The 17,348-nt window shown below is 37.7% G+C and overlaps 1 protein-coding gene across 1 annotated transcript; it reads left to right on the top strand.

The window, feature by feature from the left end:
* The first annotated feature begins 457 nt into the window (after nt 1-457).
* Nucleotides 458-3,574, top strand: Rgs2 (regulator of G protein signaling 2). Its single transcript, XM_048357668.1, has 5 exons — nt 458-598; nt 1,532-1,633; nt 1,733-1,794; nt 2,267-2,433; nt 2,711-3,574. The coding sequence occupies exons 1-5, from the start codon at nt 489-491 to the stop codon at nt 2,903-2,905; spliced, it is 636 nt and encodes a 211-aa protein (XP_048213625.1). The 5' UTR covers nt 458-488; the 3' UTR covers nt 2,906-3,574.
* The last annotated feature ends 13,774 nt before the right edge of the window (nt 3,575-17,348 follow it).

Raw genomic sequence — 17,348 nt, 5'->3', positions numbered from 1 at the left:
TACTCGAGGGCTGGGTGTGTGTGTGGAGGGGGTGGGAAGGAGGGAATCACCTAGGAGTGGATGTGGGAAGACCAGGGCTTCCCCCCCCCGCCCCTCCCCCTTGCCTGCAGCAAACTTCAGCTGCAGTGCTGTAGAGCCCTCAGATTCGCCTGGCCGCCACGCCCAGACAAAGGTCAGCGTCCACCGCTCATACTGAAGGCGTCTGTCTGCTCCCACACCTGCTCCCCCTGCCAACCACCGCATTTTGGCTTGCGTGCGCACAAAGCCAAGGGCGCCTACGTCAGCAGAGCCCTCACTTCCAGCCCCTTTGGTAGGAGCCGTGACTGCCGCGGGCGGGATCCGCCCCGCCCACTGCCAGGGAAAGTCGACCAATCCGCACAGTCTGGAGGTGGGGCCCATGCCGTGATGCTCTGCCCCTACACTGCTGCTTAAAAGGCGGCGAGGTGCGCCTGGCCCCTCAGCAGCTGCAGAGCCAGCAGGAGACTATAATGCAGAGTGCCATGTTCTTGGCCGTCCAGCACGACTGCGTACCCATGGACAAGAATGCAGGCAGCGGTCCCAAGAGCGAGGAGAAGCGGGAAAAGATGAAACGGACCCTGTAAGTATGGGCTTCTGGAACCCCTCAGACCATCCTCTTTGGAGCTCTGAACCCCAGGTTTGCTGCAGACACTGCACCCTGGGGGTCTGGATTGACTAGCCTGCGCCCCTGCAGGGAAGTGGGGGAAAGGAGAAAATAAAAGTTAATTTAGTAAATATATATGGGTGTTCTGCACTTGTGTGCGTGAAGGAGGCTTGAGTAGGTTTGAGGAGCTGAGGAGCCCGATTCTGCAATTAATAAGAGTTCAGAATCCTACGGCTAAATAGCTTCCGCAGCATTCATGGATGGCAGTGAGTTCACATTTGTTTACAGGGCTGCCGGGTTGGGATGTTTGGGCTGGATCTGCGCATATTCGTTTTAGATCATTTTTCACTTACAGAATAGACCTCATCCTGTCACAACGGTGTAAGGAAATACTGTTCTGCAGTATCTGCTTAGAAGGAGGGTTGTGGGTGGAACAAGGACCGGAGCTTGAGGGAACCCCATTCCTTGCACAGCCTTGCATACAGCATCCAGCCTGGTCTGGAACCTCCTGCTCAGAGGGTTGAGGGAGAAGAGGCATGACCCAGCTGAAAGCAGATCTGCAGCTGTGATTCTCACCTGCAAAACGTCTCAAAATTGTGATTAACATGGGAGACAAACTGCTGCCATTTGTGTACCAGAAATAGCATCTAAGCTTTTTGAATTATGACAACTAAATTTATCAAAATATCTTAGCGCAGTCCTGTCCCTAGTTACAGGACAGGATGAATGTACAGGCTTAGTACAAAAGAAGCTGTGATTAAATATTTAGAGAATAAATGATGTTTTTGCTTTGTCTTATTCTATCTGTAGCTAGTTTGTGACATTGTTTAGTAACACTGCTTTCAACTGCAGTGGTATATTCAAGTATTGCTTAGTGAAAATAAATATACATTTTTTTAAAATTTTTAGTTTGAAAGATTGGAAGACTCGTTTGAGCTACTTCTTGCAAAATTCATCCACATCTGGGAAACCCAAAGCCAGCAAGAAAAGCAAACAGCAGACTTTCATAAAGTAAGTTTGGCATCCAGTACTTGCAAATATAAAGAGCTAACTGCTGAACTGAAAAGAGGAACAAAGTACATAAGCTAATGTGTTGGACTTCTCTTGCAGGCCTTCTCCTGAGGAAGCATTATTATGGTCAGAAGCTTTTGATGAGCTGCTTGCCAACAAATGTAAGTTTATCTCTGGAATTGGATCCATTGCAAGTATCACTAGGGCATAGGAAGGGTGCATCCACACCACAGTTAATGGGAGGATAGTTAGTCTTTGACAGAAAACTAAATGGAAATGCGTGGAGGGAATACCAGGTGTGGGGGAAGGGGAAATATTAGCCTAAAAATTAAAATGTTAGTCACTCACAGTTGAGTCAGCTTTTCCATTGCATCCAAAGTTTTCAAGAGCCTATGTTTCATGAGAATTTGTGGCTCTCCTACAAATGTTTTTCATAGGCAGCAAAGTTAAGTAGACTTTTGTAGCAGAGTGCCCACTTAATCATTTCCCACTGGCATATATAACTACTTAAAGAGCTATATTTTGAGTCTTACAAGTTTGGAATGAAATACAGAAAATAGACAATTGCACTAATAAGGCATTATTTAGTCACTCATTTCTTCATCTTATACATGCTATCATCTCTCCTTTCAGATGGTCTTGCTGCATTCAGGGCATTCTTGAAATCAGAGTTCTGTGAAGAAAATATTGAGTTCTGGTTGGCTTGTGAAGACTTCAAAAAAACTAAATCACCCCAAAAGCTGTCTTCTAAAGCAAAGAAAATATATACTGACTTCATAGAAAAGGAAGCTCCTAAAGAGGTAAGAAGAAAGGGTCCTTCTTTACAGTATATTTGGGACATACTGAACACCAGAGGGAAACAAGAATATTAAATACATCAAGTCCAAGATCAGGTGGGATGAGGCATCGAAATGCTCTCTACTTTGGCTGGACTAATATGCAACTCATTTTAGTTTTTGTTTCCAAAATTGGGTAATGAAGCTAACCACACATTACATTTTTAATTTTTCTGATACTTAAATTTCAGTCTCTAACACTGAATACCAAACAACCCACTGCCTTTTTGTTTGATTTCAGATAAACATAGACTTTCAAACCAAGACTCTGATTGCCCAAAACATACAAGAAGCTACAAGTGGCTGCTTTACAACTGCCCAGAAAAGGGTATACAACTTGATGGAGAACAACTCTTATCCTCGTTTCTTGGAGTCTGAATTCTACCAAGACTTGTGTAAAAAACCACAGATCCCTGCAGAGCCCCATGATACATGAGACGAAAGAAAGAGCCCCCAAAGGGAGGACATTTCTTCATTTTTCCTAAGGGGGAAGGCTGTGATTGCTCTGAAGACTGACCTTGAATTCAGGCTGGGTGTTCAGGAATCATCACTCAGAACTATTGATTCAAAGTTGAGTAATGAATCAGGAAGCCTGGAGCCTAAGAGAAGCTGTGTCAGAATGGCTTCCCTTACTGTGTGAACAGCGAGGAAGGGAAGAGTGGTCTAAAGGGGGTGTATCTCACTAAAAAGGTCGGAATGTGAGATGAAAGATACAGTGTAATAACACTGGTCCAAATGTAGTTAGGATCAATAGATCTGGGATTATGTGGCCTTACCTAGTTGGCAGTACACCTTTCCCTAAACAGTGTGTGTTACCACATAGTAGTTTTGTTTTTGTTTTAGATTTTTTAGTACTAAATATCAAGTTTACTATGTGCAAGGGTATTGAAGTTCTGAGGTATGCAAATTGTCAGTACTGTTTTCTTTGTATCGCTGAAACTGAAAAGGTTTGTTTGAATTCTTAATAGTGTGAAATGGGGTGAGTGTTGTATAGTAATCTACAATGTCTGTTGTGAGTGCCAAAAATCTGTCTTGAAGGCAGCTAAACTTTGATGTGGTCTTTGAATACTTTTAATAAATTTATTTTGATAAACAATGTCTTTGAGCTTTTGGAGATCAGATGTGACTATTTTATTTGATTTATAACTGCAAATAAGGGAAATACAAGAGAAAAAATTGTTCTAATAAAGACATCCCACTTGAAAAGTGTTTGTGCCTGTGAAGAGGGAACGAACAGTTCTTGGGATAGAGAAATGATGGTTACAAGGAAACCATACTCTTTATAATCATTATGTAGTCCTAGGAAAATCATATCACCTTCTTAGACCCATGCTGAGTTCACACTTTCTTATACAAATTTGCAAACTTCAAGCTTATTACTTAATAGAAACAATAGTCCTTTAGCTGAAGGAATAAAGATAAGTAACATGATGGAGAAAATCAGCAAAATCATTCACTTACTTGTATTGAAATGAAGAAAGAAGCTAAATAAAGTTAATGTACTCCCGCTTTGTTTTATTCCTGGTTCCTAGCTGGCATAGACACTGGCATGAGACATCAACTTAATATACTTGAAAGTGTCTGGCCATCATGAGTCAGTATGAAATCTCAGAATTTCCTTGTATCTCTATTATATTTGGCTAACAATCTGGGAAATTAGAAACAAAATAAAGTATACTTCTTAAATGTAACCCAGGAATGTAGTTTATCCTTGTTGAGAAGGGCAGAATTTGTTCTTTTCCAAACTAAAGAATATACCATTCTTCATCAGATTAGTTTTTGATCTATGTGATTATAATTTTAACAAAAGCAGACTTTCATCTTAGAGTTGGAAGACCCAAGTAATTTTCCTAACTGACATTAGTGGGCCACATAATCTACCCTCCTGCCTGTCTCTCTGGGTTCTCTAAAACAGTAAGGAACTTTAGAAATTGGGAAGCATTCACAAGTGCATTTGTATATGGTTGATCAAAAATTGACCTTCACTCTGTTATTTACTTGGTGAATGAGCTGATTTCTATCTTAATAACACTCTAGTAACAAGAGCCACACACTGTGACAGATGAAATTGTCCAATGCTGTGTCACCACCAGCCTAAATATAAGTTATGCCACTAGCATAAAATATGCTCCATAAAGGAATCAATGAATTCTGAAAGGTCATGGAAACATTGTCATGTGATATGATGTGTGCGTGTGTGTGTGTGTGTGTGTGTGTGTGTGTGTGTGTGTGTGAACTCTAAATACTCTTTAATTTGTAAAGATTCGTACCAATATAGAAACCAAGGGGCCATGCCATTGAGCATTTAGCCATTTTTCCAACAACTCCTACATATTTTACCTGGCCTTCTTTTCAGCTCACTCTCTGTCACCACCCTGACCAGAGAGGCCATCTGCTGCTTACATAACTACATTTGTCTCATCTATCTCCTCCCCATCATAATGTGCTTCTGAATTTTAACTCTAGAGATTCTTCAAAGAATAGCCTTGATCATGGTTCTTGTTGCTTATAAGCCTTGGAAAAGTCTCCCAGACATTGGGCTAAAGGCAATATGTCAAACATGGCCAAACACCTGCAAGGCTTAACTCGTCTTTGACTACTGGCCTACTTCCATTCTCTTGAATATTCCACACCCCAAGATGGCCTTTGTACCTCATATTTCCTCTGCAGAGTGCAATTTTAGCTCTTAGTCATCACTCACATAACAATGCAATTGCCGCTTCCCCAGGGGAACTACTCTGGCCTCTTAACCTTGGTCAGATACTGTTTTTAGATGTCACAACAGCGAGCGCTCTAATTTAGAGCACTTTAAGGTTATAAAATCTCATTAATTGCCTAATTATTTGGTGATTTGGTCTTCTTCAGCTAGCTAGATTTCAGATTCTATAAGTGAGGAGAACCAGGTGATTTTAGCTGTTCACTGCAGAATCCACATATGTAGAACAGGAGATAATTTGGCATGCAGTGGGAGCTACAATGACTAAGTATTGAAAATCCTGTAATCAATTTTTGGTGAAACAAGAATTGTCTAACAATGTATTGAGAAATAGGACAAAACCTAATGATGTTTTGTTTTGTTTTATGTATGTGATAGTGTCTTCTTATGCTTACCAGATTGATCTCAAACTCCTGAGCTCAAGTGATCCTGGTACCTCAGCCTCTTAAATTGCTGGAATCACAGACTCATGCTTCTGAGTTCAACTTCTAATATTTTAGGATTTTTAAAAGCCTTACTGAATCAAGTATTTACAAATACCTGCAGGCCTTCTCATTTGGCAATTAATAGAATATTATACTTGGCATGATCTGTGAGACTTTTGGCTTTGATTAGAAGAGTAAGTCAGATTTAACAAGGGGGGGCAGAGAATAGAGACAAGTGTTTTGACTTGACTCTCTAGACGGATTAAAGCAAAGGTTTTTATTCAAGTGGTATTTTCCAAGTGGTATTGTAGAACAAACTGAAATAGATTTAAGATTAGAGACCACATACATCCACAAATAAGTATAACTTCATGTTCCAGATTCCCAAGAGTTCACATGCTTAGAATCCACAGTCTGTTCATTTTGATAGTATTTATTATGTCCATATTTAAAACCCAAGGGTGTTTCAAAACACAATGATTTTATACAGTCACTTTAAAATAATAGAAAGTCGTATGTCTTCCATCAGGAATAGAAATAAATACATGTCAATGAATTTAATTAATGCAATTACCCAAAATTTCATAGGAAAGAGGTTTTTGGTAATAAGATCTGTTGTGTGCCTGAGACAGTGGAGCCTTATTTGAGCATGTTAGGTTGGGAAGTAAGGAATGGTTGGATTCTCTCTGTCATAGATGAGAACATTTTATGTCCTTGAATATGGAGACTATAACATCCCGAACTGTGTCAGGCAGGCACTGTGTTCTTTCTAATTTTCATTTCCTAGGTTAGCCCAAAATTGAAACTAATGGAATTATTCTGAGTTCGCATAGATCATGTCTACTATTTGATAGTACATTTTGACATATACATAAATTTCCTGGCATAGATGCCTTTGACAACAATTGAAAATCAATCTATCAATGGCAAGGTGATCCTTGGTTTGATAATAACATCCTAGAAGGACCTCTCCTTTGGCCTATAAGATAAAAACAGGATACAGCAAGTCAAGAGTCTAAGGTTATTACATTACATATAGGCCAATAGTAGCCACCTGTGACTCATCATAGTGAGACCACAAATTATGTGAAAGATACAGTAAAGAATGGAAATAAAAGGATAACTGGGAACTGATAAAGGACCTTGGAACACTACATATTTGGATATTATCCTTATGACAACCAATCCTAAGCTCAACAAAATTTATGAAAATAACTTCGGCAGCCATCCAAATAAAGAACAGAAGCAAAGCTGGACACTGGTGGCTCACGCGTATGATCCTAGTTACTCAAGAGGCTGAGATCCGAGGATTGCGATTCAATGTCAATTGGGACAGAAAAGTCTGTGAGACTCTTATCTCCAATTGTCCATCAAAAAGATGGAAAGATGGGGGGGCTGGGGATATAGCCTAGTGGCAAGAGTGCCTGCCTCGGATACATGAGGCCCTAGGTTCGATTCCCCAGCACCACATATACAGAAAACGGCCAGAAGCGGCGCTGTGGCTCAAGTGGCAGAGTGCTAGCCTTTAGCGGGAAGAAGCCAGGGACAGTGCTCAGGCCCTGAGTCCAAGGCCCAGGACTGGCTAAAAAAAAAAAAAAAAAAGATGGAAAGATGGAGGTGGAGCTGTGGCTCAAGTGGTAAAGTTAAGCCCTGAGCAAAAAAAGTTCAAAAAAGAACCCAGGTCTTGAATTTCAACCTCATCACTAGTGCACACACACACACACACACACACACACACACACACACACACACACACACTTAAATAGATTTTATAATATGAACATCCAAAATCTCACCATAAGGTTCTATCAGACCTTATTTCTTGATATCCCAGGCATCTTTCTCTTCTCTTAAGACATTAGCCATTTTATCATTGTAACAAAATAACCAAGAAAATTTAATGGAAGAAAGATTTATTTTGGCTCATTGTTTCAGCAGTTTCAGTATGTGTTCAAATAGCTCTATTATTTTCAGGTCTGGTTGATCTGACATATGATTGAAGAGTATGGCAGAGAAAAACTATCCAATTTGTGCAGCAAGAGACAGGAAAAGTTTGGGTATAAGATATACCATTCAAAAGAATTCTTCTTCCATTTTCTGTTACTACTTCTTGCAGCCAGATTCTACCTCTTAATTTCTACTAACTTTCAATAAAGCCATTAATTTATGAAGCCACAAATGGATTAAGTTATTGAAGGGTTCAGAGATTTTATGATCCAATCACCTCTCAATGATTAGATCTACCAAGTGGAGATGAAGTCTTCAATATAGAAGACTTTTCCAGTATACTTCATAGCCAAACCACAACATTCAATAAAGTCAATACCATCCTCTCACCTGACTGTCAATATACCTCATATTATATGTCTTGCTTCCAACATATTCCTGAGAATGTTGTTTGAATATTTATTTTCTCAGTTAATTCTTATGCTCAGACAAATATTATGAAATCCCTGAAAGCATTCAATTCTACATAAACCCTTGTGTCTAAAGCTAAACTTTGATTAGAATTTGGCCTGCTTTTTGCCTACTCAAATTTGTTTTCTCATTTTTTGTCCAGAAACATTATATATTAGGCTTTCTTATTGTCCCTAAGTTATTTTCTCCCTATTACAAGGTCAAAAGCGTCCCTTGTGAAGAAATGGCCTTTCCTTAAATGTTATTTTTAACACTTAGATCATGTTTCAGTTTTGTGAAATATTCCCAAGTGTGTTTCTATTTTAGTCACCAAACTAAATGATTGATAGAGACCACTCTGACATATTCTAATTAATTTTCAGAATAACTACCAATGTTTCAGGCATGGAAGATAATCAGTACACCTTGTACATTGATTATGTGACTAATTGGTTGATTAAATGATTTAGTCTTCATAAAAAGGTGTGCAATAACAGATGATTCCATTTATGCTAAATGCATTTTAAATGATAGTGGTTTTTTTTGGAATCTACATAATTTTTAACTTCCCAGAGAAATACATGAATTTTCTGTTGTCTTACAAGTGCAGGCATACTCTTATGTCTAGGGCAAAAAGTTCTATAGAAAAAAACCAGTTTGTTGAATGCTCATTCAAACTTACTTCTTTCTCCTAATCACAAAGATGTGATAGTATATTTTGGTATTGGAAATTTAGAGAAAAATGAAAGAATATGGACTTAATGTTGGGCTTTCTTAAATCCCAAATGAATCTGGTATTTAAATTAGAGTGTAGCAATCCATATGGAAACTTCCCTTCAGAGTGAGGCTGGGTGTTTCTTTAGCTGGAGTTTGTCTTAGATATATACAGACGTCATACCAAAATCAAAATAATGAAAAAGGAATGGACTAAAAGAGAGTAAAATTAAGCTATTTCCTGCTATAGACTTTAGATTGAAGAGACATTAGATACTTGTAAGAATACATTTTCAACTTTCAATCTCACAAGCCCGTCCCCAGCTCCATTCCAAATTTCTTTTTGTGTTTGGCTGCGGAATATGACCTCAGGTAGTATACACAATGAAAATATTTAGAAACTGCACTTTTGTAATAGCTAAGGAAAATATCCCACTAATATGAGCCCTAGTCTGGCTTGATGAAAACCAGTTACAAATGTATAATTTGAAAAGTATGAAGAATGACTGGGGATGTTGTTTAGTAGTAGAGGGCTTACTTAGCAAGTAGCAAGGCTCTGGGTTTGTTCCTCACCACTACAAGTCAGTTAAGATAAATTAAAACTGTGAGTAACAAACAATCTCATACAATGCTGAAAGTCTATTTGGATTTGAGTATTTGTTTTAAAGCCACTGAACAGTTAGTTCATGACAGAATAAGTGCCTGAAAATTTCAGTGTACATATGATTTTTATCCTGAGTGTATTCTTGTTTTTAGTTCCATGTTTAGTTCTTTTGTGAGAAAACTACTTTTGGAGTAATTGTTTCATATATATTCTTACCAGCAATGCACATACAAGTGACTAAACTTCTTTCCTCACAAATATTTGGAATTCATGTTAAATATTCTGGTAATATATAATTTTAAAACTACATAATTTTAAAACTATAAATACCAATTTTCTAATTAGATTATTTTTCTGCTGAGCACTGGGTGGTCTTCACACTATAAATAGGAATATATATATGTATATATATGTATATATATATATATATATATGACTAATATCAAACACGTGCTGTGTCAATACTTTCTCCAAATCTGTATCCTATTTCTTCATTTTCACAAACAAGTGCTTTTAATTGGACAAACTTTAATATGTCAACTTTCCTTTAATGACTCATGCTTTTGAAGTCAGGCTTAGGAATTGTACTCACATAAGGTTGGAAAGATGTTCTCATTCTTTTCATAAATGTGTTGTGTGAAAGTTTAGTGTCTAACAATTAAATGGTTCATTTTAATCTTCATTTGAAGTAGAAAGTTTACTTTTGTTTTACTAATTGCTCCAATCCATTTTAAAAGCCTCCCCATTTCTTTCCTTTTCCCCTGAAGCAAGTAAACACAAGGGGAATCTCTGGTTCTAAAAGAAGTCACAATTGGGTTTGTGCTCCAAGTAGAATTTCTCCAGGTTGTGGCCAGGGTGTGTTTTCCCATGTCCTTCATGTTAACTGGTACTGTGAACTTGTCAGCCTTTTGCCTGACCTTTTCAAAAATCTCTTTTAATAGGATAACACCCCTTACCCAGGACACTCCCTGGAAACTTGCAGTTCAAGGCCATCCTGTTACTACAGGCAACTGGAGGTTTCACTTACACTGTCCTGCTCCACACAGTTCTGGATCCTGAAGACCCCTGCCCCAGTGACTCCTTGATGTGCCCAAATTGCAGGGAGTAGCCAGAAGAGACCATGAGTCCCATTGACTCTGATAATTATTCTCATGGAAATGATGAGGGACCCTTTACAAATCAAATTGTCAAGCAAATACTTCTTGAACTGTACCTCGCCAAACAACAAATCAGGCACCTCTGACTTAATTTGCCCCTTTACAGCAGGAAGTAGCTCCAGAAGAATTACCTGGTCCATACTCCTGGCATGGTACCCCTTCCTAGTTATTAATAAACAACAAATAAGGGAATGTTACTATTTCCCCTACCAAGTCCTCTGCCCCTCCCATTAGCCCCCAGATCTACCCATATCTACACTCCCTGCTCTAGAGCTATAATGGGCCACTCCCACTCACCATTCAGACCTACCTACTTCCCCTTTCCAGTTAGCCCCAGGGTTATATAAACGACCACCTTGATTAAGGTGCAGAGGCCATATTGTTCCTTCTCCCATGGGAGATATGGCCCCACTAATAAACCTTCTTATACATTTTCTTCTCCTGTCCATGACTATCTCCCCTGGTCTCCTGGGATGGCTGGGACAGATTATTTCAATAATGATATCCTCTTAAAACATTTGCCAAGAGTATTAACATGGATAAAGCTGAAAAGAGTAATCTAAGAGAAAAATATTATCATTGTGCATTATATGCATGTGTGGAAATATCAATATGGAACATTTCACTTGTTCAAGTGAATTGCTATGCTAACAAAATTTTTATTTTTTTAAATTAAATCTTAGTAACTAAATATTCATGATACAGTGAAATGTTTCAATAAATGTGTGTAAAGTGTACAGACCAAACCAGGGTAAGGAACATTTCATTTCTCTTACCATTACTTTGTCTTTAAAATCTTTCCATTAAATACTAATACATATGGTCCACTTTCACTTCTAGTCAAAAAGAATACATATAATTGTGATAAATATTTGAGAAATTCTATAGGCTTAACCTGATTTAGCCAGTATAAAATGTACAAATATACTCACTTCATAGTACCCCATTAATATCTTCAGCTTTTATGTCTTAACTTAGGAGTGAATGACATTGATCAAGATATATTGTATTCACAAACTGCTTTGTTAAATACAAACTGCTTTGTACAACTAAAGAAAATAATAAAATTGTGAATGGAAATGCCCCCTCCACTTGATTAATAACATAATAAAGAAGTTATTATGGAGAAAGTATTCCTTGACACCTTGACACTTATCTTAAGGCTACTTTCAAATAAATCTACAAGGTCAAGAGACATGTTTGGAATGACCAATACTTGCCAGACAGGGAAGTTCTCCAAAGATAAGTAGAGGTGAGTGGAACAAACACAACTCTTGTTTATAAGTAAGTTTTATTTTTCTCATGCAAAACACAAAACTCAGCTTGTTCTCAATAAATTTATCTCTCCTAAACTTACTTACTTCCAAACCATAATTGTAATGACTAACAGAAACAGAAACTTGAAAATATAATCTATTATCATATATATCCAGGTCTACATATAATAAGATACAATTTGCTCCACATATACCAAATCTTTCTAAGGGCTTTATTTTCCATGCTAATGTATCATGGGTTTGTAGGTTTTTTTTAAAATGTCCCAGTCTGGGGCTGGGGATATGGCCTAGTGGCAAGAGTGCCTGCCTCATATACATGAGGCCCTGGGTTCGATTCCCCAGCACCACATATACAGAAAATGGCCAGAAGTGGCACTGTGGCTCAAGTGGCAGAGGGCTATCCTTGAGCAAAAAGAAGCCAGGGACAGTGCTCAGGCCCAGAGTCTAAGCCCCAGGACTGGCCAAAAAAAAAAAAAAAATGTCCTAGTCTGGGCTGAGAATACGGCTTAGTGGTAGAGTGCTTGCCTTGCATGCAGGAAGCCCCAGGACTAGCAAAAAAAAAAAAAACCAAAAAACAAAAAAAAAAAAAAACTCAAGTTTTTACTTTAAATACATCTTGCATTTGCTGTCTTAAATCTAAATAATCCTGTTTGATGAACTTTGTACTTTAGTCATTAAGATGATAAGTTAGTATTAAGAATTTGAAGAATGGGTATTACAATAATTATTTAAATAATTTAAATACATTTTTTCCACTTTCTATTCTGTAACAAAAATGATGGCCCCCCAAACAGCCAAAATTCATTAAGATATAAAACTTATTCTTTTACCTTTATTTTTATTTTTTTGCCAGTCCTGGAGCTTGACCTCAGGGCCTGAGCACTGTCCCTGGCTTTTTTTTGCTCAAGGCTAGCACCCTGCCAACTTGAGCCACAGGGCCACTTTTGGCTTTTTCTATATATGTGGTGCTGGGGAATCGAACCTAGGGTTTATGTATATGAGGCAAGCACTCTTGCCCACTAGGCCATATTCCCAGCCAAACTTATTCTTTTACAAAACGAAACCTAATATGGTACTTAAAGAGAAATAAAAGGATTATTATAAAATTATTCATTCAGAATGAATAACATATATACAAAGTAATTTCTCAAGCATACTCCAAATATATATTCAAATTTTAAAAATAATGAATAATTCAAATCTTTGAACTTAGTATATTGCAAAATACACAGTACAAAGGGAACTGAATTTATAGCCAGTCAGAGTAGATGTAGTTCAAGTCTAGTTTCAGCCATTTACTAACTATGTGGCCTTCTGGAATGCCATCAAATGCTCATACCAGTATTGTACTTATCAGTAAAATAGGCATGAATATACCCATTTCATCATTCAGTGAGCTTGGCACATTACGAATAAATGCTATAACTTTTTTATAATATGTAATGAATGACATTGGTGTATATGATAAAGTATATAAAACATTTATTGAAAAGCACTTGTAATTGGTCAATTTATTAGACTAGCAATGGCAATAACAAAAGTCCATGGCCAACATATATTAAAACATACAATATATCTTATAGCAATAACCTTATGCTCTATGGCCTGATGATTTCAGTTAAAAAAAATGTCAGAACTTGAAGTTGCTTAATAACTCTGCATTCACGATTAAAACGGTGTGCCCTCTCTACTATTACTCAAAAGGGAAAGCATGTCATAATCTGAGTTCAATCATCCCATTTATTTTGTGTAAATTCAAACAGGTTATGAAGTTAATATTGTATTTGGCCAGTTATGCCTACCTTTTCTAAACTTACTGATTGTAATTATACCTCTGACTTCACTTTTATTTTATTTAACTAGTACAACATGGAAGGCTCTTGAGTACATAAATTTTAGTTGTATTGTTTCCAAAAGTACTTTAAAATGCTGGATTAATAATGGCAAATAAATAAGGAGAAAGGAAGGTGGGTAGTGAACTCTTGGATTTATTTATTTATTATAGTTACTGTGGTTATTTATGCAGAGCACTCTATAAACCATTTTTGGTGACTTGGTATACTGACTAATCTTTTTTCAAAGGGACCTCAAGGATTTGATTTAAAAGAAATGCTCTGTTAGTAATTCTGGCAGTGATGGCTCAAGCCTATAATCCTAGCTACTTAGGAGGCTGAGATCTAAAGTTCACACTTCAAATCCAGTTTGGGCAAAAAAGTCCCTGAGACTCTTTTTTTTTTTCTTTCATTTCTTTATTGTTAAAGTGATGTACAGAGGGGTTACAGTTTACATGGGGGTAATGAGAACATTTCTTATCCAACTTCTTACCTCCTCCCTCATTTTTTGCCCACATCTCCCCTTCCCATATACCTCCCCTGCATGAGTTGAACATTTGGTTTATACCATACAGTTTTGTAAGTATTACTGTTGCATTGGTTTGTCTTTTATCCTCTGTCTCTCAAGTTTGGTATTCCTATTCCCTTCCCTAGTTCCAATGCATGTCTATACAATATCCAGGGTACTAAAATTAGATAGTGATATCAGGGGTAAACAATGGGAAAGAAAAAAAAAGAAAAAGAGCATAATTTCACTTGCTATGTTGAAAATAACAACAACAATGATAAACCACTTGTCTCCATTATCAAGAAAATGAATAATAACAGATGCTGAAGGGGATGTGGCCAATAGGGAACCCTACTACACTGTTGGTGTGAGTGGAAAGTTGTTCACTCTGTTGAGCAGCATGGAGGCTAAACATAGAGCTCCTCTAAGACCCAGCAGCCCCACTTTTGGTCATCTACTCAAAAGATTACAAGCACGACTACACCAAAACCACCAGCACAACTATGATCATCGCAGCACAATTTGACATCACTAAAATATGGAATTATCCAAGATGGTCCTCAGTAGATGAGTGGATCAAAAAAATGTGGTACGTACAAGAAATGTATCCAATGCCTAACATATGAAACTGTAATCTCAATGTACATCAGTTTGACAATAAAAAGAAAAGAAAAGAAAAGAAAATGTGGCACATATACACAATGGAAATCTTTTTTTTATTTTTTTTTAAAGAGAGAAGTTACAGTTTCATACATTAGGCACTGGATATATTTCTTGTATGGTTTGTTACCTCCTCCCTCATTCCCCCCTCCCCCCTCCCCCTTTCCCTTTCACCCCATGGGTTGTTCAGTTGATTTACACCAAACAGTTTTGCAAGTATTGCTTTTGTAATCGTTTGTCTTTTTCCCTGTTTCTCTTGATTTTGGTATTCCCTTTCAGTTTCCTAGTTCTAATGCCAGTATACACGGTTTCCAATGTACTCAGATAAGATACATAGATAGTGCAGGTACAGCACAGGAAGGGGATACAGGAGGGTCATCAATAATAGAAGCTACGGTTTCACATCACATGTTGAAAGTAATTACAACAGTGATATAACAGTCGTTTCCATAACATGGAGTTCATTTCACTTAGCATCATCTTATGTGCTCATAAGGGTATAGCTATTGGGATCTTATGATCCTCGCTGTGACTAGCCTAAACCTGTGCTAATTATTCCCTCTGAGGGAGACCAGAGAGTCCATTTTTCTTTGAGACTGGCTCACTTCACTTAGTATAATTTTTTCCAAGTCATTCCATTTCCTTATGAATGGGGCAATGCCATTATTTCTGATAGAGGCATAAAATTCCATTGTGTATATGTACCACATTTTCCTGATCCATTTGTTTACTGAGAGGTCTCTGGGTTGGTTCTATACTCTAGCTATGACAAATTGTGCTGCGATGAACATTGTTTTGCTGGTGGCTTTAGTGTGTTCTTGTTTGTGGTCTTTTGGGTAGATGCCAAAAAGTGGGGCTGCTGCGTCTATTTTTAGCCTTCTGAGGAATCTCCATACCACTTGCCAGAGTGGCTGAACCAGTTTACATTCCCACCAACAATGAAGTAGGGTTCCCTTTTGGCCACATCCCTCCAACATTTATTATTGTTAGTTTTCTTGATAAAGGACATTCTTATTGGGGTGAGGTGGAATTTCAATGTTGTTTTGATTTGCATTTGTTTTATGGCCAGTGATGTAGAGCCCTTTTTCATATGTCTCTTGGCCATTCTCATTTCCTCATCAGAGAAGTCTCTTTTTAAGTCTTTAGCCCACTTGTTGAGAGGGCTATTGATTCTTTGTGGTTTTGTTTTGGAGGAATGTACTTTTTTTTAGTTCTGCATATGTTTTAGATATGAGGCCTTTGTCCATTGTATGGCCGGTAAAGATCTTTTTCCAATCTGTGGGCTTTCTGTTTATCTTGCGAGCTATGTCCTTTGCCTTGCGGAAGCTCTGCGGTTTGATGCAGTCTCATTTGTCCATCTTTTCCTTGATATGTAGCATTTCTGGGTCCTTGTTAAGGAAGTTCCGTCCTGTCCCAAGGAGCCCAAGTATTTCTACTATTCCTTCCTTTAGTGTTTTCAGGGTATCTGTTTTGATTTTGAGGTCTTTGATCCATTTAGAAGTGATTTTGGTGCAGGGTCATATATAGAGATCTAGTTTTAGTTTGCTGCATGTTTTGAACCAGTTTTTCCAGCACCATTTGTTAAAGAGGCTATCTATCTTCTAGACTATTTTTTTTAGCTCCTTTATCAAAGATTAAGTAAGCATACTTCTGAGGGTTCATTTCTGGGTCTTCCATGCTATTCCATTGGTGTTCAGGCCTGTTCCGGTGCCAATAGCAAGCTGTTTTTATTACTATAGCTTTATAAGACAGTTTGAAGATTGGTATTGTAATTCCTCCAGCACTGTTCTTTCTGCTTAGGATTGTTTTTGCTATTCTCGGTCTTTTTTTTTGTTTCATATAAATTTCTGGATTGCTTCCTCTATTTCATATAAAAATGGTGTTGGGATATTAATGGGTATTGCATTGGATTTGTAGATAGCCTTTGGCAATACTGCCATTTTTATTATATTAGTCCTCCCAATCCAGGAGCATGGGAAGTTTTTCCATTTCCTTAGTTCTGCCTTAATTTCATTTTTTATGTTTTTAAATTTCTCATCATAGAGGTCTTTCACTTCTTTGGTTAAGGTTATTCCTAGGTATTTTATGTTTTTTGAGGCTATTGCAAAAGGAGTTGCTTTCCTGATTTCAGCCTCGGTGTTCAGGTCACTAGCATATAGAAAGGCTATTGATTTTTGAGGGTTTATTTTATATCCTGCAACTCTGCCAAAGTTTTAGATCAGCTCTAGTAGCTTAGGAGTAGAGTCTATGGGATTCTTTAGGTATAGGATCAGGTTGTCTGCGAAGAGAGAAAGTTTAACTTCATCTTTTCCTATTTGGATCCCCTTTATATTTTCTTCTTGCCTAATTGCTCTGGCTAGGAATTCTAGTACTATGTTGAAGAGAAGGGGAGAGAGCAGACATCCCTGTCTTGCTCCTTTTATTTATTTATTTATTTATTTATTTATTTATTTATTTATTTATTTAGGCCAGTACTGGGCCGTGAACTCAGGGCCTGACCACTGTCCCTGGCTTTCTTTTTTGCTCAAGGCTAGCACTCTGCCACTTGAGCCACAGTGCCACTTCTGGCCATTTTCTGTATATGTGGTG

This window comes from Perognathus longimembris, chromosome 11 (genome assembly GCF_023159225.1).
Source record: "Perognathus longimembris pacificus isolate PPM17 chromosome 11, ASM2315922v1, whole genome shotgun sequence".
In the NCBI taxonomy this organism is placed as follows: domain Eukaryota; kingdom Metazoa; phylum Chordata; class Mammalia; order Rodentia; family Heteromyidae; genus Perognathus; species Perognathus longimembris.
The sequence above is the reverse complement of the archived record's forward strand: the minus strand, read 5'-3'. Positions and strand labels throughout refer to the sequence as shown.

What these genes read in the sequence shown, in the direction of transcription:
- Rgs2 (XM_048357668.1), top strand. Translation starts at nt 489, where the DNA reads ATGCAGAGTGCCATGTTCTTGGCCGTCCAGCACGACTGCGTACCCATG. An exon ending in GAAAAGATGAAACGGACCCT is followed by an intron (nt 599 to 1,531) that starts GTAAGTATGGGC and finishes TAAAATTTTTAG; the next exon opens with TTTGAAAGATTGGAAGACTC. An exon ending in TGAGCTGCTTGCCAACAAAT is followed by an intron (nt 1,795 to 2,266) that starts GTAAGTTTATCT and finishes CTCTCCTTTCAG; the next exon opens with ATGGTCTTGCTGCATTCAGG.